General features: G+C 40.7%; 2 protein-coding genes across 2 annotated transcripts in view; one reads left to right on the forward strand and one right to left on the reverse strand.

Annotated features, from left to right (window-relative positions):
• LOC117805009 (protein arginine N-methyltransferase 8-B-like) lies at positions 1–20,158 on the forward strand. Its single transcript, XM_034673527.1, has 10 exons — positions 1–887; positions 2,195–2,419; positions 4,131–4,286; positions 4,993–5,056; positions 7,711–7,853; positions 8,165–8,252; positions 10,525–10,640; positions 13,013–13,163; positions 17,742–17,863; positions 19,357–20,158. The coding sequence occupies exons 1-10, from the start codon at positions 819–821 to the stop codon at positions 19,438–19,440; spliced, it is 1,218 nt and encodes a 405-aa protein (XP_034529418.1). The 5' UTR covers positions 1–818; the 3' UTR covers positions 19,441–20,158.
• LOC117805008 (ras and EF-hand domain-containing protein-like) overlaps positions 19,978–26,404 on the reverse strand; it is an 18,730-nt gene continuing 12,303 nt past the window's right edge. The window contains exons 12-18 of the mRNA XM_034673526.1: positions 25,570–26,242; positions 25,345–25,483; positions 24,771–24,852; positions 22,513–22,627; positions 21,887–21,988; positions 21,705–21,781; positions 19,978–20,688 (exon numbers count right to left, since the gene is read on the reverse strand). Coding sequence (XP_034529417.1) covers positions 20,601–20,688; positions 21,705–21,781; positions 21,887–21,988; positions 22,513–22,627; positions 24,771–24,852; positions 25,345–25,483; positions 25,570–26,242 — 1,276 coding nt within the window. The 3' untranslated portion in view covers positions 19,978–20,600. The remainder of the gene's footprint in view (positions 20,689–21,704; positions 21,782–21,886; positions 21,989–22,512; positions 22,628–24,770; positions 24,853–25,344; positions 25,484–25,569; positions 26,243–26,404) is intronic.

Raw genomic sequence — 26,404 nt, forward strand, 5'->3', positions numbered from 1 at the left:
GCCGTAGAAGAGCTGGGTTTCTGCTTCTGTGGCGAAAGTCTTGGTGCGAGGAGGCATCTGATCTGTCTATGGAAAGATTTACAGATTTATTATTTCCTTTTCTGGTGACTGTTTTTACAATACTTTTGTCACGACTCATTTCTCTCCACCGAGGAGCTCAATAGCAGGAGTGTACAGCCGCAGTTTGAATCCGCTTCAACTTTCTCTTTCTGGGGAATCTATCAGAAAAAGACTAAATGATAAAAATGATATGCTTCCTCATTAGTCTGACTGTGTTTCTTGGAAAAGTGGGGTAAAAGATGCGTCTTATCCAGTGCGCAAGTGCCTCTCTTTCTGGTCGTGGGTAACAATATTTTCTCGGATTCTCTTCTTGAGGAATATAAAATGGGCGAGCAGCAGGTATGGCTTCAATAACTTGCAGAGGGACATCAAAAAGGGGCGCCCGGGTGTTGACAGACCCTCTGACTCCTGCTGGGATCAAACCTGCAACCCTTCAGTCGCAGCCTAGACTCCCTCACCAATAGCCGGATCTGCCATCCTGAGTCCTCCCTCTGAAACAACCTGTATCACATCCACAGTATGGATTTCTGTGCGCTTTTCCCCTCTGCGAACATCCATTTAACAACTTTTCTCTGGGAATGGATTTAATTTGGTTTAAACTCTGATACCTTCACGTGTCTTATAATGACTTTCATGCTTACATGTACTCCAGCCATGTATTCGGTGGTTCAGTTTAATTTTTGACAGCTTCTTTCTGGTGAGACATTCCATCCTCTGCACTCTTTTGAAGAGTTGTAGCTTAAATCTCGTCGGCTCTCATGGGACTGAGGCATTCGTCGCGTTGTTTGCTGCTACGGCGGAAGATGGCGGAGGCGGACAGCTCGGAGGTAGGGACCTTGTGGTGTCCTGTACCCGGTAATACCCGGACCGGGACACTCACATTACGTATATTTACATTGTGACACCCCACTTGAATGAATATTATGTTTATATGTGTTTTTCTTATTAACACCGCTTATATGAGGGACAATGTAGCAGTATGATGGCGCGCAAGATAAGGAAAGTGTCTCGCAGCGTCATGCAGATGTTACAGCTAATCTGAGTATTTGGCTTTAATGCAACTAAAGTAAAATTGCACACAGAAGATTTTCGCTTTGAATACACAGAAACATAGAAGATGCATGGACGTGGCTATCTCCGCTGTCCTTGGTGCTGAAACGGATTCTGTAGCTGCAGCCGGCTCTCCACTGAGTCTCCGGTCCAGGGGCGTCACCAGGAATTCTGGGCCCCCTGAAAAGATATCTCAGTGGGCCCCATCAGCACAGCCAACCCTACAAAATATAACATTGCTGCTATAATACTGGTTTATTTGCATTAAACAAAAATATATGCTTAAAACTATCCTGGTTAACTGACTCAAATCTAAATCTAATCTTTTTTTATTTCCCCAGGAATAGTCCCATTGAGATACAAAGTCTCTTTTACAAAGGAGTCCTGGCCAATCAATATACATATATATATATTTTTTTACAATTTCTCCAAATGTAACTGCACAATATTGACCTTCAGACTGTCCACCTCTTTAAACAAGATTATTTGAAGCCAAGTGACTTGTTGAATAACAACAAGGGGGCATTATTTGGTATAATCTAACCTCATGAGGTAAAATAAAACTCTAAAAACCTACAGTTTACTTTCAATCAGATTCAGCCACACTAGATGCTGTGAAAATATGACAATTTCCCACTTTAGGCATGAGACGCGCATCTCACGGATCATTCTAGTCGACAGGAAGAGACTCCCCTTTTTTCCAGAAAGGAATTCTGAATACTTGTTTATTTATTCAGACAATTATAGTTATCTTATTGCAGTTATAACAAAACTAAAGAAAAGTGTAGTAGAAAACACATTTTATTTCAGGCCCATGAAGGGCCCTAGGTAGTCAGTCCTACTTTCCCCCCACTACGCCACCCCTGCTCCTGTCTGTGTCATGACTAAGACTGTATGTTTTCAAGATTTAGTTCTGCTTACACAGCTTGCAGTACATCTGTTTCTATCAGATCTTTATGGACTTGTTGGCATGTCCTGTTTTGTTAATGCCTGAGGCACATTCCTAAAAAAAATTGAATCCTTCTTGTTTGTAATTAATAGCTCCTGAATCAACTCCCTCACTTTTCTTATTCCTCCTTAACAGCGGCAACAGCCTGTCACATCCCCACTTTCTCAGTCAGCCCAGCCCTCCTCACTGCCTAAACCAGTGCCTACTACCCACCATGTGCCCTGCATCCCCCATACGCCTCATGTAGCGGGCCTGGCCACCTGTCCTGGTCGAGGCAAGATAGCAAAGTTCATCAGCCCAGAGGAAATGACATCACGGGACTACTACTTTGACTCTTATGCTCACTTTGGCATCCATGAGGTAGGCAAGCCAGGGGCTGGATACATAATAAGAACCATACCAGATGCTTCCTGCATGTTTTTTATGGTACACAAAGCAAAGAAGATCATCAGCAAAGAGTTTGACTGTTTCTATATTGTCAATTGTAATGTCTGAAATCAGTGCTAGGGGGTAGGTGACAGATGATGCCAAAAACTTGCGACCCCCACTGTCCCTCAAAGTGATTTAATGTGGCTTCATTTAGCTGATCTGTGAAAAATAACTCTACCTTTATGAGCATGTAGCTGTGTTTCCTGTGCCATTATAAATTAACCTACTGCTACTGATGCTTTTGATAATTAACTGTTCACTAACCCTAAACTTAGGAGTCATCTGGCAACAAAGAAAGGCAGAAAATTCATTACATTTTCTATTTTCAAGGTTTTATTTCAAGTTTAACTACTATTTTTGTAGATATTTTTTACTGTAATGGGTAAAATGAACTAGTTTTAGATAACTTAAAAAAGAAATGACATCTCACGACCCCCCATTTGTGTCTCATGATCCCCTAGGGGGTCCCGACCCACATTTTGTGAACCCCTGATGTAGAGGACAAGACAAGCAAGGGTCGCTTATCCACAGAGGTGACAAAATGGACAAAAACCCAAAAGTTCTTTCCAGGATCTTTAGTTTATTAGATTAAAGTAGATTAAATAAAATGAATGGTGAAAATCTGAAGTGACAACAGGCAATGTATCAAGTTAAATGCGTTAGACAACATGTAACATTTACACCTCCAAGCTAACATTACTGATTACCTTACTTTTAGCTACTACTTGCACACTGTACCTCAAACTAGTTATTTACGCCTTTCCTTTTGTATGGAGACACATTTTCATAGGATCATGTAAGCAAGGAAGTGATTGAATGCTAATGGCAGTTGTTGTGTGATGTTAGCTAATGAATAACCAAATTTGTTGTTGTACCTAGTAATATGGCCCCTCAGATTTTCTCTATCGTTTGTCTTATCAGTTGGAAAGTACTCAATAAGACACTTTTACAGATACATCTGTAGGATAGTATAACAGCTTTTCAGCCCTCCACCTTCAGCATAATATCAAAAGAATAGTTTTAATATGGATATATTGTTGGGTCTGTTTTAAAGGCAACTACAGTCAACTAAAAATCAAGATTGTTGAGCTATACGGTATCTAATGACCTTGATATGCAAAGGAGTGGTGTTGGAAAGTAAGGGGACATATAGACCTCTTTAAATAGTGTTTATATTTAACATGTGGGTCAGGTTTTTGTGTGCTCGCAGACAAAGAGGGTGTCCTGATTAGAGGAGTGCACGGAAAGGAAGAAAGAAAGATGGAAAGTGGGATGTGTGAATGGGCTCAGGGAGATGGGTACCAGGCAGTCCCTAAAGGCTTTGTGTTGTACTCTTGTCTATTTCAAGAAGCTCCTTCGACTGTCACCAAGGCTTTTGGCCTAAATTCGGCCTTTATCTGCCTCAATATGCATGAAAAAAATATATGCATAGGCCTGCTTTGAACTTATTGTATACTTGTTCATATGTTTAATATAAAACAATGTGGTTTGTGTGCTCTGTTTTTTTTATTTCCTGTGAATTACAATCGTTTTCCAGATGGATGTAACACCAAGGCAGCATACTGGTTTGTTTGTTATAGAAGACTGTAAAGAATATTATTAATTGAGCTACTCACTCTCAGTTTTACTTCTATTTCTACAGGAGATGCTAAAAGATGAGGTGCGAACGCTGACGTACAGGAACGCCATGTACCACAATAAACATGTTTTCAAAGATAAAATTGTCCTGGATGTTGGTAGCGGCACGGGGATCCTCTCTATGTTTGCTGCTAATGCCGGCGCCAAACACGTGTACGGGGTGAGACTAAAAGAGACACCTTTTTATTTTTTTTCCATAAAAAAAAACACTCCACAGCCTTCAATTGTATCGTCCCTGCTTTCTTTTAAAGAGCGAAAACCCAACCATCCATTCAGTGTCCAAATTAATATCATATCTGGGTATGCTGTCACATTATCTCTCATCCATTGTCTCTCTTTCCCTGAATCATCCACACACATACTGCACCATTTTTTAAAATTCCTCTTAAGGGCTGGTTTCTTGTGCTCTTGCCAGAAATTGTTAATCTCTCTCAGACAGTCTTAGACACAGAGGCAATAAAAGACATCTGTCCCCCTGAAAGTCACAGGTTATACATTACCGGCAGTGTCTCCCACAGTTATGTATGATTCATATACTGTATTGCACTTATGGATGGGGAGAGCAAAATGATGTATGTGTTTCTGTGCTTCACAAGGCCCAAGATGAGCCAGTAGGGACATCACTGTGTAGATGGATTATCAGGGTTTGATTAAATCTGTCCTTGCTATACTACCCCAAAGGTTAAACGCTTTTATATGAAGGGAAATGGTAGCTTACAACATACCTTGTCCCCTCCTTCAGGAAGAAAATAATGATTTATTTGCTTATTACTGATTCTGATATCTTAGATATATATCCAAACCTGTCAACAATGGGAAAATAACAACAGATATCTAAGACTCTTGTTTTGTCTTTGCTCCTGCAGATTGAATGTTCAAGTATATCCGAATATTCAGAGAAGATCATCAAGTCAAACCACCTACACAATGGTAAGTAAAAATGTGTCATCCAATACCTCTGTGTATCTTAAATGCATCCATCTTAATACAGAATAGGGCGATGACATCTGGATTAGAAGTGGCGTGAAAAATCAGCATATCTCCATCATTACCGCCACACTCAGACAATATTAGTCACAGCTCTAATGGTTACGTGGCAGCTCATCTCTTGATGTCAAATAGCCATATTTCCTGCCATCAATCAGAATCCCCAAACTCATGTTGATACAAAAACTTCATAGGTGCTATCATAGGTTTTATTTTACTCCATCTTTTATAAATGTATCCCAGGTGTTCAAAACTGATGGTCTAATTAAGTATAGAAGAATACAATGTAGTATCCAAATCAGCTTTTTTTTGTGGAGGCCAGTATTATATCACCACACAGTAATGACTGCAAATGATAACTTTCTCATCTTTCTCACCATTTAAGATACTGGTTGTAAATTAGAGGGAAACAAGGAAAAAAACATAAATATTAGCTGTAAAAGTATTAGCTAAATGCAAGTACCAAACCTGTAAGATTAGCATTTATCTGATGTTTGGCAGCTTAAATGCCGCTATTATGTTTTATTACTTGCTTTCTTGCTATTTATCAGGTTGTGTTAAATACTTACTGTTCACCTTGTCTCACATTACCTTCGATGGAAGCTGGCAAGATCCATTGATAGCGTCACAGATGGTGAACCTCAAAAGCACTACTTTTTGTAAGCTGTATGAATAAATTGAAATCAGTTAATCATCATTACATCAAACTTTTTGGTTAACATGTTTCTGTATTCAGTTGGTAGCCAGCTAACAAGTGGGCTAATGTATAGAAAACAGTTGGTTGTCCAAACTACAATCTCTTCAGGGTGAAACAAGAGCCCTTGTCTTTGTGTTGGGGTCCTGCTAACCCTGTCAAGCCTCTAACCAGAATAACCAACTGATCACTCCACACTATTGCTATTTAAACATACACTTTTGACAAATCATTATCTTTTTGTTGATGTTGATTGATTAGCAAGAAAAGTAAATGGTTTGCAAAAATGTGTTTTCAAGTGACACATTTTCTATAAACTCATCGGCAACCAACAGCAGCCTCACAATAGCCAAGATTAACTTTCAACCAGTTCTGAAACCAACAGGATTGTTAGCTAGTACAGAAATGTTAGCTTGTATCTCAAACCTTTCCAAGCATGTCTTGTAACCAAGCGGCAACCTCTGGTCTCAAACTATGAACCCCATGTGGAAGTGTTATAAACTGAAATTCATCGAGAATCCGCTTGAGGCTGGCTGCAGAAACACCGGAAACCACATAGACACCAATTCAAAGAAGACGATCTTTACAGCATTAATAAACATGTTTACAGCCTGGTTCAAAGAAACGCTTGGGTCTATGTAGCTAATTTACCTATCGGCACACATTGTACTGGGCTGAACTTTTTCCAATGCAACGGTTCAGAAGATATTAAGATTACGAGTTTTGCCCAAATAAGGACATGACTGACTTGACTGACAGGTGGGAACCAAGCAACAATCTCTAGCCGCAAGAATTGAAGCCAATGCGGAAGTGCTAAAAACTGCAGTTCATCGAGGATCCGCTTGAGGCTGGCTCCGGAAGTACCGGGAGTCACATACACACCAATTCAAAAAAGCCGATCTTTACAGCAGAAATAAAAATGTTTACAGCCTGGTACAAAAGATGAGTGTAGTCTGAACACACTGTGAGGGGGGTGAATTTTTTTCGAAGATATTGAGATTACGAGTCTTCCAATGAGAGGCACAGCTGACTTGATTGGCAGGCGGGAACACTGTTGGCCTCAAAACAGCTCTTCAGAAACAGATCGGTGACGTCACAGATGCTACGTCCATATTTCATACAGTCTATGGTGGGAACACAACTTTTGGCTAGGAGGCTCAAACTCCGCCTCTTTACCTCACACTAAGTTTAGTTGAGATCAGCATTACCAATATGGCTGCCGCCATCGATTGGCTTCAAAACAGCACTGACGTTACGGATACTACGTCCATTATTTATACAGCCTATGCTTGTAACCCAATAAACAGTGAGCTAGAGTTTTGGCGGGAATGTTAGCTAAAAATGTGGTTAGCTAACAGTAGCTGTTACCTACGGGTAGCTTATTATCAAATATACTGTGATAATTTGAAACATGGCTCACTTTCCTTTTATTGCTGATTAGTCAGGGAGTAGTAATAAGATCATTATTTCTCAGATTTCAACTATTTATCGGACTAGCTACACAAGAGTACAACATAAAACCAACATTTAAGCCTATCACTGTCAGGGGAAAATGACCATCATATGATGAATAATGAGCTAGTTTGCAAAGAAAGCATCTGCTCATGATATTGTTTTTTGAAAGTATGTAGCAGATGTTTTCTTTTCACATGTCTCCCATTATTCCATTTCACTGGTCAAAGAGGCCGGAACAGAAAAAAAGAAAACAAAGCAAACCAGATGTATGCAGTAAAACACAGCGTCATGTGATCAGTGAAGTTATTAAGATGTACTAATTTGCAGAAATCCCAAGGCATAAAGAAATATCATTTGGGTATAGAATCATCGTCTAATTTGCATTAATGGGATGAAGATACCGTGAAGTAATTTGCCGCCTGCTGTTCTGTGGCTCTCTACCCTGCAGTCATTACCATCTTCAAGGGCAAGGTGGAGGAGGTGGAGCTGCCCGTGGAGAAGGTGGACATTATCATCTCAGAGTGGATGGGTTATTGCCTCTTCTACGAGTCCATGCTCAACACTGTCATCTTCGCCAGGGACAAGTGGCTGGTACGACGGTGCTGGGGAGGGCTGGGTGTAGTTTTTTGTGCAGCTGCCTGGACATCTGAGGCTTTTGACGCATAAACACAGCAGACAGTGATGAAGTAGAGGATTTATTGAACACTATCATGTGCATGTAACTGCTGCTCATATGCTGAGGTCATAAATCAGTGGTTTGGTTGGTAACGTCAGTAGCTGCCTGCAGGCTTTAATCTCGGCACATGGGATCTTATATTACATGCCAGGTGTGTGAACAATAAAGATGATGGATGGCCTTAGTGTGTGTGTGCACTGACTCCTGTAGCTTCTCTTCTTTGCAGAAACCTGGTGGCCTGATGTTCCCTGACAGAGCAGCTCTTTATGTGGTGGCCATCGAGGACAGGCAGTACAAGGACTTTAAGATTCATTGTGAGTAGTTACGGCAAATATATTTTCTCACTCATGCTTTTGCTTAGTCACTCCTGACTTCTGTTTCTCTCTTTCTCTCTGCTTAGCTTTGCAGTGTATTATTAATGACCACTTTCGGTTGATGTGAAATCAAGTTAGATATGAAATACTGTAATATGGTTGCACTTCATAGTTTGTTTTTATTTATAAAAGCTGAAGTGAAATGATTGATAGTCACTAACAAACTTTATTAAAGTTGTATGAATCAGTATTTTGGCTGATTGGGGATCGCGGTACTCGCCAACTGACTGATTTTATTGTCTTTAAAGTTGACACAGCCAACAATTTTCAGTTTGCGCACATTAGCAGTTATTTAAAGGTGGTGTTTCCACCCACCTGCTTATTGTTACTCAAATACTACATTTTATTTCAGTTAGGTTTTTGTCATAACCAAGCGGCAACCTCCGGTCTCAAAATATGAAGCCCCCGCTTGAGGCTGGCTGCAGAAACACCGGAAACCATATAGACACCAATTCAAAAAAGACGATCTTTGCTAATTTCTCTATCGGCACCATAGACTGTATAAACAATGGACGTAGTATCCGTGACATAACCCATCTGTTCCTGAGAGCTGTTTTGAAGCCGATCGTCTGCGGCAGCCATATTGGAAAACTCAACCAGGCATAGTGTGGCGTAAAGAGGCGGAGTTTGAGCCTCCTAGCCAACGTCTGGGAGTCAAGTCAGTCATATCCTTATTTGGGCAAAAACTCGTAATCTTAATATCTCCTGAAATATTGTGTTGGAAAAAAAATCCCCCTCCGTACAGTGTGTGCTGATAGAGAAATTAGCTATGCAGAGCCAAGCCGTTTTTTTGAACCAGGCTGTAAACATGTTTATTAATGCTGCAAAGATCGTCTTCTTTGAATGGGTGTGTATTTTATCTCCTACATACAATGCTGTTTTGAATTATCTGTCAAAACAAGTAAGACCATACTCACACAAGAGACCATGTGACTCTATCGACTCACAGCTGACCCATCACCCTAACGACTGTCAGGAACTAGACTAACGACCCCACTTAGGACCCTTTGTGACCCCTGGACACACCCACGACTGTTAGAGGCTTATATCTTCGAGCTCTTCCCCAGTCTGGTCAGAACTGAAGAAACGTATCGGAGGAGAGGTGAAACGTCTTCAAGAATTTCTACCAGTCCAGTTGCCTTACGGATCAAGCTTTGGACATATATACAGATGTAATATTCATGTGTATCATTTTTTAACTCTAAAAGGTGACACAACAGAGCAGCATTATACAAATTGTATGAGCTTAATTCTTGACAAAAGAAGTTCTACATTAAAAATCCTAGACAGCTACAAGCAGTCTGTTGTAACACAGACAAAATAGTTGATTTTAAAATGAGTCCCACCACTAACAAGGCATCTTGCTAATAATAGTTTAGGATTTTGGGTAGGAACCTGGGTAGTCCAATCAAATTTCAAGGGGGGCTGACAGCCACCTCTTGGCACTGACCTGGCAGCATCTGTGGTGATTAGTTTGCCGTACTTCTCTCTAGATATTCTCTAATTTCCAAATATATATCACTGCATGAGTGCTGAGCTTAACATTGTAATCGAGATAAAAGCACTAATATTAAAGCTGCCATTCACACTTGCACTTAGGCTCTAAATCTGGGTTTATAACTCCTACTGAGTAAAGTCTTACTGCACAGGTGGCCTGCTTTGTTCCTTTGCATTTTGACATGCACAAAAAAAGTGCATGCTCTCAAATAACTCCCAAAAGAATTCAGTCTACCCAAACCCTCCCGCTCTTATTTTTAGTTTCTCTCTGAGTCGCTGGCATTTTCCACCTTCTCATTGTTCAGACTCAGTGTTTGGCCCTCTGACAAGGCAAGGTGTAGTGGAGGGACAGAGGGAATGGAGGTGGGAAACGCTGTTCGGTGGTTTCAGCCCAAATTATATATAAAAAAAAAAAAAACACAAGCCAGACATGGTGGAGGAGGTGGAGGAGGCCCGGATCTATTTTGAAGAGGGCTTGTCTTTCTCCACATTGTGGCTGGATAGGCAGATAGACAGTGAGGACTGTTATTCCTCCCAGGGTTACGTGCTTTGCTGTAGTTTCTCTGCTAACCTTTTTTGCACTGACAATTTGGCAAGAACAGAGAGAATCAAGCTCTGCAGGTGAACCACAACTCAGGACATTAAAAACCCAGACATTACCTGCTCTGTGCAAGTGGTTTCCTTCCATTACATGTGTATGCTCTTGTGTGCACAGGGTGGGAGAACGTGTATGGCTTCGACATGAGCTGCATTCGCAATGTGGCCATCAAAGAGCCTCTGGTGGATGTGGTAGATCCAAAGCAGGTGGTGACTAATGCCTGCCTCCTAAAGGTTAGTCTATATCCTTGTTAAAAAAAACACACAAACACAATAAAGAAGTTAGAACACACACCACTCTGTATCTTTGATATTTTTTGGTATGAGTCTTTTTTTTTTTTTTTTTTTTTAAATCTAACTGGATGAGTTCCTAAAAAAGAATCACAGACAGCTATCAATCTACAAGCCTCTGAACATCCCCAGTTGGCTGGGTCTATTTTCTGCTACATAATAGAGGTTTCTGTAGCTGTAATAGTCTGCAGCTCTGTTTCCATGCTTGAAGATACAGCAGTGGCTTTTCCTTTATCTCACAAATAAAAAGAGGATAAGAGCATTATGGGAGGGGATAGCTTTCTTTGTTAGTTCCTTCCACCTCAACCTTTCTTTTCATTGGTTTTCCTCTGTCACTGTTCCTTTTTGTTTCTTTCTTATCCTCTTCATTCCTCTTGCTCCTTTTTCCGTTATCTTTTTGAATTGTGTTTCTCACCCTTTGGATCAAACTTCTTACAATTTATCCTCAAACTCTCTGATTGAAACCTCGTGAGGCGACACTCCTTTAAGCACAAACAGGGCTTCTCTTTCTTGAAAATGTTGTAGGGGAGAACGGGGTCGGTTGTCACACGGGTTGGTTGGCACACTCGTTATATCTTACAACCACCAGAGGGCGCTGTCTCTCAAATAGTGGTATGGACATTTCCAGAATTAGGATCAGAGCTCACCTATATAGTCTTCTCTGGAGTAAGACAGCTGAACTTGAGGTGAGAGGACTTTTTGTGTTTTTCATGTCAAATTGTAAATATTCAGCTCCTCAGTATTTTTCTTCTAGGCTTTTAAACGATGGGTTTATAACAAAACAAGTGTTACCCTTACAAAGTGTGTGGGGAAAGCTATAGTTTAGATTTGTATTAACTAGCTAAGTAGTTGTTAGATGGTTGTTAGCCTTGATGCTAGCAAAAAAATCCAGTCGGGTTTCGTCGTCACATTCTCTTTGGGGTTGGTTGTCACGTTTTTATATAGGCTGGCCTAAAGATGTGTTTCCTGTTCATGTTCCTTGCTCATTTTATGTTAAAATGCATGAAGTTATGTAGACCTATTACTTGTCAGTGCAATTAAACTTTCAAAATTAGTTCTTCCTTCTTGCCTTTTTTCAAAGATTTGTCCCATTGAAATACCATTGTGACAACCAACCCCATAGTGTGTGACAACCATCCCAGTGGTGATGGGGTTGGTTGTCACAATGTGTCAGAGTGTCTTTGATAATTAATTGCCTCTTTGTTACAATGAGTTGGAAAATGAGAGGGATACACATTTGAAGCCAACGCATTAAGCTTCAATTTAATGTAGGAAAGACTATTGAAAGATGTTTTGATGATGAGCAATCATCAAAACTGTAAAAAGTGTGACAACCAACCCTGTTCTCCCCTACAAGAAGAGGCATCGAGTGCCCAATGGGAATGAAACAGGCTCTCTGTCAGTTTTATGAGCAGCAACCTTTCTTTTGTTCACAGAAAAGGTGATTTATGTGTTAGGTCACTCTCATGCTAGTCTGAAAATTATTTCTCAGTGTCTGTATCTCCTTCACATGTAAGTCTTCAGGGCTTTTCCACCCTTCTCCCTGCTGACAGACACTTCACCCTGTCTTAATTCAAACTGCCACTCATTCTCCGCATGCTAAAATTACAAAGTCGCTCCTGGGGATCCTTTATGTGTTCTCTTTCCCCGCCTACAATTTTCCGTATATGATACCAGCTTTGTATCATTGGAAAGGACAGAGGTGCTGAATCACAATCTGTCATGCTGAAGCGACATGACTGGGTAAGATGAACATGTTGCAAAGGAGTACAATTTTTCCCTCCAGTTCTCCTAAAAATATCACCATGTGTGCATGCAAAGCAGAGACCTACACCTGCTCCACTCCTATTCTGTTCCCAGTGTCAAGCCCACCATGTTACAAAAATGGGATACTTAAATTTGTAGCCATATTCATGAGGCAGTGCTCTATATAGACACGAACTAACTCACAGACGCTGTGTTCACTAACACGCACTCACACTCTGCCTCCTCCCCTTGTAGACTTGAGGGAGGACACCCACACAGCATGTGTACTGTGAGCAGGCTTCGCTTGCCAGCCGTGATTCAACCTGTGGGATTTCACACACACACACACACACACAAGCACACACACACACGCACAATAATCATGGTGAATTATCAAGAAAGGATTGACATATATATGAACTGCGTGTGTGGGGAATAGCAGGGGGTGAATGACAGCTTATGTGCACACTTTCACATAGGGTTTCATACACACACTTTGCTTTGATGATATGTCCTCAAAGCAAAGTCTTTATAAACTAAACTAAAATTAAAGTCCTTTTTTTCCCCAGGAGGTGGACATCTACACTGTGAAGCCAGAGGATCTGTCCTTCACCTCAGCCTTCTGTCTGCAGATCCAACGCAATGATTACGTCCATGCCTTGGTCACGTACTTCACCATTGAATTCACAAAGTGTCACAAAAAGACCTGCTTCTCCACTGGTGAGTAACATATTCATGATATAAATACTTATTACAGAGCAAACCTTGGATTTTCTTTGTACCCATGTTCCAAAAAAAACATACTCAGTAGAACTCAGACATGCCACCATATCTGAGGATTCTGTCATTAAAGGGATATTTCTGTTTTTTTTAAGTGGGGTTGTATGAGTTTTATATCATCAGTAATTGTAGGGGCCACAACAGATGCTGCGCAGGAACTGCAGGGAGAAATGGAACGCCAGCTAAGCTACCGTTTCTGCAGACGGTGTCATTTCTGCCATGTGATTTAGTGAATTTTGAAAGATTCCCACCATAGACTGTATAAATAATAGACGTAGTATTCGTGACGTCACCCATCTGTTCCTGAACGCTGTTTTGAAGCCAATCGTCAGTGGCAGCCATATTGGAAATGCGGAACTCAAACAAACTTGTGGCCCTTTTCCAGTACACAGTTCCAGCTCGACTCAACTCTACTCGGTTTGGGTTTCTTTTCCACCAGCCTGAGTACCGACTCACGGTGGGCGGGGTCGTCATAAACACAGCTGCGCGAAACCGCGTTCACGTCATTTTGAACACAACACAAACACAACAATCACAAACAATGGAGGACATGTAGGCAATGGTGTACTTGCTGCTCGGTCTGTGGCTTTTTTGTCGCAGGCTGAGTGAGAGAGGAAAGCAAAAGAAGAGCAAAAGAGTACTGGTATCGTTTTTTAAAAATGGCGGGTTTGATTCCTTGTGTTGAGCGCATAGGTTGAGCGCGCCAGTGACTCTTCGTTGATGACATTCTCTGACCAATCAGTGGCCGGCAGTCTGTCGACGTCACATTTTAGTATCGGCTCAGCTCGCTTGGAACCAGAGCAGAGCAGGTACGAAAAACTGGCATCTGACACGAGGTACCGCGCCCGTGGAAACACAACACAAACCGAGTGGAGTCGAGTCAAGTCGAGGAGAGTAGGGCTAAGAAGGGCCATTAGTGTGAGGTAAAGAGGCGGAGTTTGAGCCTCCGAGCCAACAGCTATGTGTTCCTGTCCAGGAGTCAAGTCAGTCATGTCCTTATTTGGGTATAAACTTGTAATCTTAATATCTTCTGAACCGTCACTTTAGAAAAAAAATCACCCCCGCACAGTGTGTGCCGATAGAGAAATTAGCCCAAGCCATTTTTTGAACCAGGCTGTAAACATGTTTATTAATGCTGCAAAGATTGTCTTTTTCCCATTCATGTCTATGTGGTTTCTGGTGTTTCTGCAGCCAGCCTCAAGCAGATTCTCGATGAACTGCAGTTTGTAAAACTTCTGCATGGGCTTCATAATTTGAGACTGGAGTTTGCCGCTTGATTCCGACCCTATAACTCACCTCAGTTTAGTTGTACGCTCTACTTGGTTTTTTTTTCAGAACTTTACTTTGCCGCCAGAAAGTCCCTTCGTTGTTGCACTATTCATGCCTGCAACACAGACCTGCTCTTCCGCCTGCAGCGCATTGATCAGCTAATCAGATCTATAATGTACATCCTTGATATACTGTCAATTTTTGACATTTTTGCATTTCAGTTTCAGTGGCGGTTCTGGGGAGGGGCCAACAGGGACCAGTGCCCCTGTAAAACTGAACCTGGACCCCCCTGTAGCCCCCCCTCCACACCAAACAATTATTATACAATAAAAAAAGCTTTGGTATCGCTCCTATGTTAAAGGCGGAACACATGCGTGTGGAACTTGGTTCCAGTCCCTTGGAGCACTAAGGGACTCATGTTGAGTGTAAACAGCCCAACAGCTGCTGTCAGTCTGCATTTTGATATAGTACACAGTAGTATATATGTCTAGTATATTGGGATGCACTGATGTTTTGTCAGTTTGTTCTCAGCCGGTCCTCGCCCTTCTCAGTCTCTTTTGTCAGGGTTGAATGTGACCCTGTGACAACACCCTTGTCCCCAGCCTGGCCCCCCCAGTAAAATTGGTCTAGAACCGCCACTGCTCAGTTTTGCATCATGTGACGCAGGAAATGCCTAAGATCACCTGGCGGACACAGTGACGTCTTTAGAGTTTGTTATATCAGCTCAGTCTTCCTCTTCAGCAACTAAATCATGGGTTGTGTCACTGCGCAATAAAAAAAACTGGGAGAGTCGAACACTTACTTTGAAGCACTTGCATTCGGCTTTTCGGCTTTTCCGATTTAACTCCTGAACTTTGAAGAAAGTCAGAAACAAACTTCTGCATTCAGTTCTGCAGTGGACTCTGGTTGGTGAGCGTCACAGACTGCAGCCCTGTTTGATCCGCTGGTATATCTGAATTCCAAAAAGTCCCGAGGGACTGTTGTTACAAAGTCTCACTCATGACAGCAAGTACCTTCCTCAGTTCGTCGGTGTAAGCATTAGCTCACAGTTTACACACCTGCACCTCCAAGTAGTTCGGGCTCTCTCCTGCTCTCCAGCTTAGCTCAGAAGTTTCTCCACTTTTTCCTCCGGTGCTTTGAATCACCTGTTCCTCAGTAAACTCCGCCTCATCAAAGTGCCCACGTGTGTCCGCAGTAAACAGCATGACATCGGCGTGGTCAGAATCACTCAGTATTAAGTTTAGTTGTAGATTTGTCACTTTGAAGCTGCAGACCTGAACAGCTGATCAGCGCGCTGCAGGTGGAAGAGCACGTCTGTGTTTTTGTGTTGAAAAAACCCAAGTGGAGGAAACACCTAAACAGAAGTGAGTGCTCGGGTCGGAATCTTTCAAAATTCGTTAAATCACGTGGCAGAAATGACACCGTCTGCAGAAACGGTAGCCTAGGTTGCGTTCCATTTCTCCATGCAGTTTCTCATTACAGGGGCCAAGCTGGGCAGCATCTGTTGTGGCCCCTACTATTACTCGTGATTTAAATCTCATATAACCCCACTTCAAAAAGACTGAAATATCCCTAAATCTTGAATTTCATAGGAACAAAACTAGCGTGTTAATAGCAAAACTGTACTTTCCCAAATGGTTTACACAGCTCTACTTATTTTTCTTGTTTCAAGAAGGACAAAGGTAAATATATACACTACCAGTGAAAAGTTTTAGAAAACCCCAACTTTCAAGTTTTTTATTGAAAATTATGCGGCTCAGTGTCTTATTGTGTCCTGAAATGAAAACATCAAACAAAGAAACAACTAAATTTCAGAAATAAATCATGGAATCAATTCATAAACCTAAATGTAGTCTAAACTTTTGACTCATCAAAGTAGCCACCTTTGGCACCTTTTTCTTGCCATTTATTAAGCACACAATACTTTCTGGAGTACAAGACTGTTCAAATATTGCTCACGAGGGTATGGTACCACAGTGTGTTCCAACACTACTTTTATGCAGACAGAGGGAGTTGAAAGTAATCAAGGACAGTTGGGACACCTGTAAGAATTTGTAGCATCAACTTTCAAGGCTTGGCTAACCTCAGTTGCTGCTGAACAGCAACCCATTTCTTGTTCCCTGAAAAGGGCCTTTTCATAAAATTCTGAAATGTACATTCTTTTTTCAGTTTTGGGTAATCTTACCCTTTCTTTTTTACCTCTGGCAGTTCACCACTTACCTTTGTGCCATTTAAAGCTATTCAATGGATGTGAACTGCTTGGATTTCAATAAAAAAGTGGAAAAATTGTGGTGTTCTAAAACTTTTGACCGGTAGTGTATAATTTACTCTGTTAATCTTGATGACCAACAGAACCTATTTTGATCGTTTTTTATATGAATGTATTAATATCAATTAAAAAAAATCTTACCCATAAAGCTATTTAAATGCGTTTATTTAGGCAGAAATCCCAAAGGCAGATATCCTAAAACCAAGTTATGCAAGTAAATGAGAATTTATCAAATATGTACTTACGCCAACCCATCAGAGCAACACAACTATTTTAAGACTATTTCAAGACTACGTTAAAGCAGGACCAGTACATTCAAAGAAGATGAATTCTGGAGAAATCCATCTAGTATTCCAAAATTATTTTCAGATCTTTGCCCAAAAGCCTGTTTGAGCTGTAAATAAATCCATGTCCCTTTAAAGAAGTCTCTGCACTCAGCGTCTTAGCTCTTGGCTACACTCTGCTGGTGTGAACATGAGCCGACCCGGTCTTTGCGGCAACGGAACCACCAAACACTTCTGGTTCTTGGCGTTGAGGACACCTATTATGGAAAGCTGTTATGTAAGCTTATGTTAATGCATTCATGCATCCAATGCTTACATAATATTGTGTAGAGGAGGTTCTATGTTTGGCTGAGTCTGTTGGACCTGAGGCTGAGCATCACTAAGGGACTTCTCTCCCATCAGCCTCTGTATTTTTCCCACTGGGTGACTTTCAGCTGCTCTGCTATAAAATCTCCTCCATGTTAACAAGCTCAAGGCAGATGAGTGTGTGTTTTGTAAATTTTGTAAATCCCCAAATTCTCCTAAACTTCTATTTCCTTCAGCTTCTCCTTCTCTTTTCTGCCTCACCCCTTCCATCTTCTCACGTCTTACCCTTTATCTTCTTTTCTCTATATACCCTGTGCTTTTTATTCCTTTCCCTGATGCTCATGTGTATATATATTTATTTTTTCCACTCCTTCTTTCCCCTACTTTTAGCTCCAGATGCCCCCAGCACACACTGGAAGCAGACAGTGTTTTACTTAGAGGACTATTTAACCGTAAAGAAGGGAGAGGAGATCTTTGGCAGTGTTGCCGTCCGGCCCAATGAGAAGAATGTGGTAAGACTGAAAATAAGCATCAAACTCGGCACAACTCAACACAAGAACACAAGGTGTGACGTCAGTCCGGTGGTGCTAACAGCCAGATTGCTTCTGCGCATGCCTTGGCTACAAAATACACCACTGCAATGTGTCCGCACTCATCCAAGCAGTATTTTGGATGGAGGCACACTTCACATATTTTTATACAGTCAGTATTATATACAGGTATGAAAATTGAGTCTTCATTTAAAGCTAATTATCCACAAAGACGCATATAGACATGTATGAAGGTGTGGTACTATTAGTTTGAGTGAAATAACTTTTCAGGAAGTACATACATGGTCAGAGAAAATGTATGAACTGTTATTATTGTCTCAAAGCATCCTTCAGAACCAAGCGGCAACCTCCTGCCGCGAGAATTGAAGCTGCAGTTCATCAAGTGTCCACTTGAGGCTGGCTCCGGAAGTACTGGAAACTACATACACACCAATTCAAAGAAGACGATCTTTGCAGCAGGAATAAACACATTTACAGACTGGTACAAAAGACGAGTGTAGTCTGAATAGCTAATTTCTCAATGGGCACACACTGTGAGGGGGGGCGAATTTTTTCATAACGCGGCAATTTTGAAGATATTGAGATTATGAGTTTTCCATTCAGCTGACTTGATTGACAGGCGGGAACACTGTAGGCTCAAAGCCCGCCTCTTTAAGTCACATTCGCTCGACAGCAGATATGTTGCGTTCAACATTTATATATATACAATATGGTCCAAAATTGGCCTTCAAAACAGCGCTTCAGAAACAGATGGGTGATGTCACAGATACTATGTCCATTATTTATACAGTCTATGGTCAGCACTCATCCAAGCAGTATTTTGGATGGAGGCACACTTCACATATTTTTATACAGTCAGTATTATATACAGATATGAAAATGGAGTCCTCATTTAAAGCTAATTATCAACAAAGACACATATAGCCATGTATGAAGGTGTGGTACTGTTAGTTTAAGTGAAAAAACTTTTCAGAAAGTACTAATATGATTATTTAATTTTAATTATTATTATTTTTTCTATTTAATTATTATTTTTTGTTTATATTTATTATTATTATTGTTTACTTTCTGTGAAGCACTTTGTAACTCTGTTTAGAAAAGTGCTATATAATGAATTTCAATTCTATTATAATTTATGTTACTTTTGTGTCTTTATTTCCTTTATTTGCATAAAAAGTAAAAAATAAGAAATAGTGACTGAACACAAATGATTTACTTTGACTGTAAGAAAGACAATACAAATATCATTATAAAAAAAAGTGCTATATAAATAAAGTTTATTATTGTTATTATTATTAATATGCTTTATGAAAATCTATGAACTGTTATTATTGTCTCAACTGCCTTCTGAACTCCTCCCTACATCTCCTAAATGAGTGTACTGGAGTTAAAAAAAGAAACACTTTAATGCAAAGTGAATTTTCTGTCATTTATGTCTCGGTTATGTTTTTTAGCGTGACCTGGAGTTCACCCTGGAGCTGGACTTCAAAGGGCAACTCTGTGAGGCGGCCATTTCCCACGACTATAAAATGCGTTAAGAAGAACAACAACTACCAACCAACTACCCTCAGCCCTTCAGGACGCACTCGGAGAGTAGAGGCAGGGCACAGGCTCTCCACAAGCATTCCAGTTGGCCGGTGAGGGTCGAACATATCTGACTGGATGCCATCATGCCAGCACCTGTGATGTCATCAGAAGAAGCAAGTATCTGTCAGCAATAGTGCCATCACCTGCACCAACCTGATCGACTCGGGCACATTTGAATGTAAAATTCGACTTGATTTGTTTTCCTGTCACTAGTTCCTGATGTTTTTTCTTTAGTATAAAATGAAGAATGGTGCAGTCTTGATATCGTTAGTAAAGCTAGTTGGAAAATAGTTCTGTATGATGTTAAGAAGGTTGCAACACAGTCACTGTCTGTATTGCTTTGCTCCTTCTTAAGGTTAATTATGCACTGTGTAATTGTATAGTCGGAAAAGTGATCTGTTGTGTTTTATTTCATTCTTTTTTTTTTTGCATGTGTTTTTATTTTTTGTTTTACTTCATTGATTTAAAAAAACAAATGAAATGTTACGTATGCTTGTTTAATTGAGGATAATCCACAACTTGACTTTGGTGCCAGAGAAACACAGAACAATGCCTCAGAACAGTAAACAAACACAGATGCAATATGTCTTCTTGTACCACTTTGTTTTTGGACATCTGACAGAGTATAATATAAAAGGTGACAATGAATAAAATGTCAAAGATTCAGTATGCTTTGTTAACATGATTTTCATTTAAACAGCTTTTTTTTATGAATTTAAATAATTAATTAAATGTATTTTTAACTAACACGCTGCACTTCAAACATTCAGAAATTAAAACTAAGATTTCATTTTACAGTTATGAAAAAAGCTACAGTATATTCAGGATTTCTCTCTTGGTTATGGTTGTCATTGAAATAAATTATAATACAGGATATATTTTTCATTATAAATCTTATAAACAGTTCTATGATTTGGTAAGATTATTTACATGAGATGATGCAGACAAGCTCCTCCTCTGAGCTTCATCATCTAAGCTCGACAGTTGGTGGTTTCATCCTCACGTTGGCAACTCTCCCTCATTTCAACATGTCGAAGCCTTTCTGGTTAAAACCAAGACTGCTCACAATTTCACAATCCAATGTCCAAAATCTAGAATCTGAGTTCACACTTTACTTGCAGCAGGCTTTCTTCTTTACGGGCTGGTTACTGAGGATGACTGTTTTTTCTCTCACCCTGTCCTCCTGCTGGATTAACACTCTAAGACAGAGAGGGGAACAGGAATTAAGCAGAGGAATTTCAAGTAGTAAAAACAAAAGGTTATCTTCTCACTCACTTCTCTTCTTCTCATTTTTTTTCTTTTAGTATGGGAGGCAGAGAATCAAATTATTAGGTCCCTCTGCAGTGGAATCGTCTACCATTTTGGGAGGCTGGCGGCCTCTCTACTTTTAAGAGTAGGCTTAAAAGTTTCCCTTTTTGATAATTCTGATAGTTGGGGCTGGCTCAGGCTAGACTTGGACTAGCCCTTGGTGATGCTGCTATAGGCTTAGACTGCCATGCAACTTGGTACACCGAGCTCCTCCCGTCTCTTCTTCTCTCTCTCTCTCTCTCTCTCTCTCTCTCTCTCTCTCTCTCTCTCTCTCTCTCTCTCTCTCTCTCTCTCTCTCTCTCTCTCTATCTCTCCCTCCCTCTCTCTCTGTCTCTGTCTCTCTCTCTCTCTCTGTCTCTCTCTCTCTCTCTCTATATATATGTATTCTGTCTGTTTTTTTGTCTACATGTATCCAGGGACAGAAAGAAAGTTCACCTTTTAGACATATTGTTTTGATGAAGTCAAGAGTAGGGCCTGTCGAAGGCTTGCTTTGGACCAATCCTCAGTTGAACTGCTATGGACTTAATACAATGACCTCCTGTATCTGTCTGTCTGTCTGGGTCTGTCCGTCTGTCCGTCTGTCCATTTGTCCATCTGTCTGTCCGTCCGTCTCCATCTATTTATTCCTCTGGGCCTTTCTCTCTATCCTGCTATGCCCAGCTGCTCCCACCACATGGCTGTTCACCATTGAGTCTGGTTCTGCTCTAGGATTCTGCCTGTCTACAGGAAGTTCTTTTTTTTTGCCACTGTACCCAAGTGCTTGCACAAAGTAGGTACATTTTGGGTCTTTCTTTATATTTTCACAAGTATTACTGTCTAGACTTGCTCTTGGGCAAAGTGTCATGAGACTACATTTGTTGTGATTTTGGGATACATCAATAAAAGATGACTGATTGATTGATCTTACCTGGCCAGGTGTGTAAGGGATTCAGTCACATTCTTGCCCGTATAGGCACTGACCTCAAAGAAGATCACCCTGTTTTCCTACACAAAATATTCACAAAAGTCAAATCAAATCCAGTGCTTTTTCAAATGTTGTGGTTATGTTATGATGAGAAACCAAATCCACAAGCTCTGCATTTAACTCACATAGGCTAGTTGCTCAGCAACTCTGAATGAAACCTCCCTCTGGCCGTCCATGTCCATTTTGTTGCCCAAAAGGAGAATGGGGACCCCTTCTCCTGCTGCTTCCTGAAAAAACAGTCCAATGATTTAGTACAACACTCTTCATAGAGGACATTTAGTTATATGATGCCAAATCAAAAGTGTGCAACAATGATATACTTCTTTTTCACATCCCCCATGACAAGGTATTAAAGAATCACACTTTTACATGTTAAACTGTAACAAGAGATACATAATACAAAACTTATTCAAAGGGCTATCTCTTTTTTTAAATGGGGTTACAAGAGTTACAGGACATGTCAATAGTAAGTTTATTAGCAACAGGGAATAGTAGTCAGCTCATCCCCTTGTTGAGAAAGCGGCTGGAGAACCTCAACAGACGCTAGTCTATCAGTCGTAGCAGACAGGGTTAGCTCAACCACATAATTTTACCTCATTATGACATAACTTCCTCAAAAAAAAAAGAACTATCCCTTTAAGACATAAAGGCAACATGTTTGGAAAGACTATGAATGCTATAAACCTAAAAACTGTTGAAAAGCTTATATGAAGAAAAAAAAGGAGAAGACATGTAGGGTCAAAGGTCAGACCTGGACATTGTTGAGCCATGGTTGCACAGCCCAGAAGCTGTCCTCCACAGTGATGTCATACATCACTACCACACCATCTGCCTTGCGAAAGAACTGCTTGGTGATGCTGCGGAACCTATGACAGACAAGATTTACCATCACCAAATTGTTAAGCTAAATGCAGCTGCAAGTATTACCACATTGAATTTAACCCACCAGCAAATACTAATGCTCTTCTATTATAGTACAAGATGAGTATCAGAAGATACAAACAGTTTGGAATGTATGAATAATCTTTTACTGTGGTAGAAGTATTGGCTGTGGTGGAGTTTTTTTTTTATAAACAAAAAGATGCTGATATAAATGGATTAAAAAAAAGCTACAAACAAACAAACAAGCACAAGCAGTTTCATTCAAGAGAAACTACTATATATAATATAAACACAAACCTTCTTTTTTCACTTTTAGGCAATATCACTTATGACAGGGTGCTATTGAACTGAATAATAGCATGACAGTGACAGAGTGCTGATATTCAGTCTAACACAAGCGGCAACTTCCGGTCTAAAAATATGAGTCCAATGCAGAAGTGCTAAAAACTGCAGTTCATCGAAGTACCAGAAACCACATACACACCAATTCAAAAAAGCCGATCTTTACAGCAGAAATAAACATGTTTACAGCCTGGTACAAAAGACAAGTGTAGTCTGGAGAGCTCATTTCTTGAGCGGCACACACTGTACGGGGGGTGAATTTTTTTCTAACGCGGCAATTTCAAAGATATTGAGATTACGAGTCTTCCAATGAGAGGCACAGCTGACTTGATTGACAGGTGGGAACACTGTAGCTGTTGGCTAGGAGGCTCAAAGCCCGCCTCTTTACGTCACAATCGCTCGACAGCTGCAATACGATTGGCCTCAAAACAGTGCTTCAGAAACAGATGCGTTACGTCACGGATACTACGTCCATATTTTATACAGTCTATGGTCCAACAGCATGTTATAGGGGAGAACGGGGTTGGTTGTCACACGGGTTGGGTTGGCACACTTGTTATATCTCGCCACCAGAGGGCGCTGTCTCTCAAATTGGGGTATGGACATTTCCAGAATTAGGATCAGAGCTCACCTACGTAGTCTTCTCTGGAGTAAGACAGCTGAACTTAAGGTGAGAGGACTTTTTGTGTTTTTCATGTCAAATTGTAAATATTCAGCTCCTCAGTATTTTTCTTCTAGGCTTTTAAACGATGGGTTTATAACAAAACAAGTGTTACCCTTACAAAGTGTGAGGGGAAAGCTATAGTTTAGATTTGTATTAGCTAGCTAACTACTTGTTAGATGGTTGTTAGCCTTGATGCTTGCAAAAAATTCCAGTTGGGGTTGGTCGTCACATTCTCTTTGGGGTTGGTTGTCACATGTAACAACCAACCCCTATGTTGGAAAAAATCATGCATGGTGAAATTAGTTGGAGTGTGCAGACCCTACATTTGCCATCACTGTAACTCAGACAGTGACTGCATGTAGCCTAGTTGACTAGGTCATTATTGTTAGGCCTATTTGTTTTGTTCTTTATGTTGTTATATAGGCTGGCCTAAAGATGTGTTTCCTGTTCATGTTCCTTGCTCATTTTATGTTAAAATGCATTAAGTTATGTAGGCCTATCACTTGTCAGTGCAATTAAACATTCAAATTTAGTTCTGCCTTCTTGCATTTTTTAAATGATTTTTCCCATTAAAATACCATTGTGACAACCATCCCCATAGTGTGTGACAACCATCCCCGTGATGGGGTTGGTTGTCACAATGTGTCAGAGTGTCTTTGATAGTTAATTACCTCTTTGTTACAATGAGTTGGAAAATGAGAGGGATACACATTTGAAGCCAACACCTTAAGCTTCAATTTAATGTAGGAATGACTATTGAAAGATGTTTTGATGATGAGCAATCATCAAAACAGTAAAAAGTGCGACAACCAACCCTGTTCTCCCCTAATACTATTATTTGGTTTTTAATCTTTTCTTTGTTTGAACACAGAAACACAGTGATGTGCTAACATAACACTCCAACAAACTGTTGTGACATTTCAGTCTTGACAATTTGTCATGGCAATGTAGCAAATAAAAAAAACAACCTATATTAATGTCCAAATTGTAACATTTTCTATTAAATTTCTGTTGATTTTTTTTTTTTTTTTTTGATTGATTGAATTTGAAAACCCATTGTATGTTTTATGGGAAGAAATATTAAATTTGTTCTGGGACAAAAAAAATAAACAAAAACTGACCTCTCTTGACCCGCTGTGTCCCAAAGCTGGACTGCCACCTGCATATTGTCCAGAGTTAGTGTTTTCACACTGTAGTCGATACCTTAATGACACAAAGAAAAATCCATATTATGTTATTGAGAAAAGATGCTTGGACGGGGAAATGTGTTCTCCTGCTTCTCATTTTTAGTTTTAATTTGATTATAGTTACGCTTTTCATCATAGCCACAAAGACAAAAATGGCCACCAGGGGGCTCAGGGAGGCTTGATACTGACTGTGCCTCATGTCAGAGGAGAAATGGAGAACAAAGTGGAGATAACAAGGCTTGAGTGCGAGTTGGGAAAAGATGAAAGCAACAAGAACAAAAGAAAATCATCAGAAGTGACATAATCTGCAGCACAATGTGTGCCAGGGCTCTAAGAGAGGCAGTGTGACTTTACAAGCCCTTTCATGTGATGCTCAGTTGCCCTCCAATCCTCTTGGGTTAGCATCCACAAACACGCACACAAAATCACACAAAACAAGCCTCGGACACTTTTGTACTCACGAAGTTAACAAACCAAAATAATGTGACTACAGTGTTTCTCTTCTCACCCACAGTAGCAGTTGTGGAGGGATGGAAACGGCCCTCACAGAAGGAGCGGAGCAGTGATGTCTTGCCTACACTGGAGTTTCCAACCAGGACCACTTTAAAGAGGCGGTCAGGAACAAACATTTCCCCTTCTTTTACCCTCTGAGGAAAAAAAAAACAGGCAGACGTAAGATAACAAAAACAATCTTGAATTTGAAACATTAAAAGCTCAAATTTTGGGGACATACTTGCTGGGTTTCCTTCCCAACAGGCTGTCCTCTTGGAGACATGGGCGTCTTTTTGGCACGGTTAAAGCTGTATTTCCTCGCAAGAGAGTTTTCTAACGTGTGACTTGAGGACAGGTTAGTGGCATGGTCCGCTGCTATGGCAACACTTGTTTCAAAGTCACTATGACCTTCCTCTTCCTCCTCCTCATCCACTTTGTCTTCCTCCTCACTGAGCTGGTGCAGCAGAGGTTGAGGCCCTCCCAGGAGCAGGTGGGGCAGGTGGTCCTCCTCGATGGAGATGACTCTTCGCAGTGGCCAACCGTCCGGAGGGGAGTCCAAAACCTCCTCGTCCACACCCGTCTTTTTCTCAGTTTCTGTTCTTTTTGCTCTCTCTCTGCCCTTTACCGTCGTCCTCTTAGCAGTAGCCATCTTGGTAGGCGACTTTTTTGCCTTTGCTTTCACATCGTTGGCTTTAAGTGGAGCGTGGTTGCCGTAGCCGTTTGTCAACCCAGAGGTTTTCTTGGCCGCAGGCCGTTGTGGACACACAGGGGCGCTTACAGTCTTAGCATAGGACTGGGTGATGGCAATCGTGTCGTCCTCGCTGCTGGAGGAGGAAGCAACAAATACGATTTGAAGGTGCTCTATAGGCAAGGCCTCCAGAGACTGGTAGGACCCGTCCACCAACAGTGGGGCTCTTTAAAAAACAGAGGAGAAACAGAGGATATACCGGGTCACTTCAATTGTTTTAGATGAAAATCTGGAGGCTGAAGCACTCAAATGTGTCTGATTTTAGTCTTATCTAAACCAAAGTGTCAAGTTAAGTTCAACTTTGTAAGTGAATAGAATCAGATATCCT

Source organism: Notolabrus celidotus, chromosome 21, assembly GCF_009762535.1.
Source record: "Notolabrus celidotus isolate fNotCel1 chromosome 21, fNotCel1.pri, whole genome shotgun sequence".
NCBI classification, from domain to species: domain Eukaryota; kingdom Metazoa; phylum Chordata; class Actinopteri; order Labriformes; family Labridae; genus Notolabrus; species Notolabrus celidotus.

Bases quoted from the DNA above. Each gene is read 5' to 3' on its own strand.
- LOC117805009 (XM_034673527.1), top strand. From the start codon at position 819: ATGGGACTGAGGCATTCGTCGCGTTGTTTGCTGCTACGGCGGAAGATG. The intron at 7,854-8,164 runs GTACGACGGTGC...TCTTCTTTGCAG, and splicing joins TCGCCAGGGACAAGTGGCTG to AAACCTGGTGGCCTGATGTT. The intron at 10,641-13,012 runs GTTAGTCTATAT...TTTTTTCCCCAG, and splicing joins CTAATGCCTGCCTCCTAAAG to GAGGTGGACATCTACACTGT.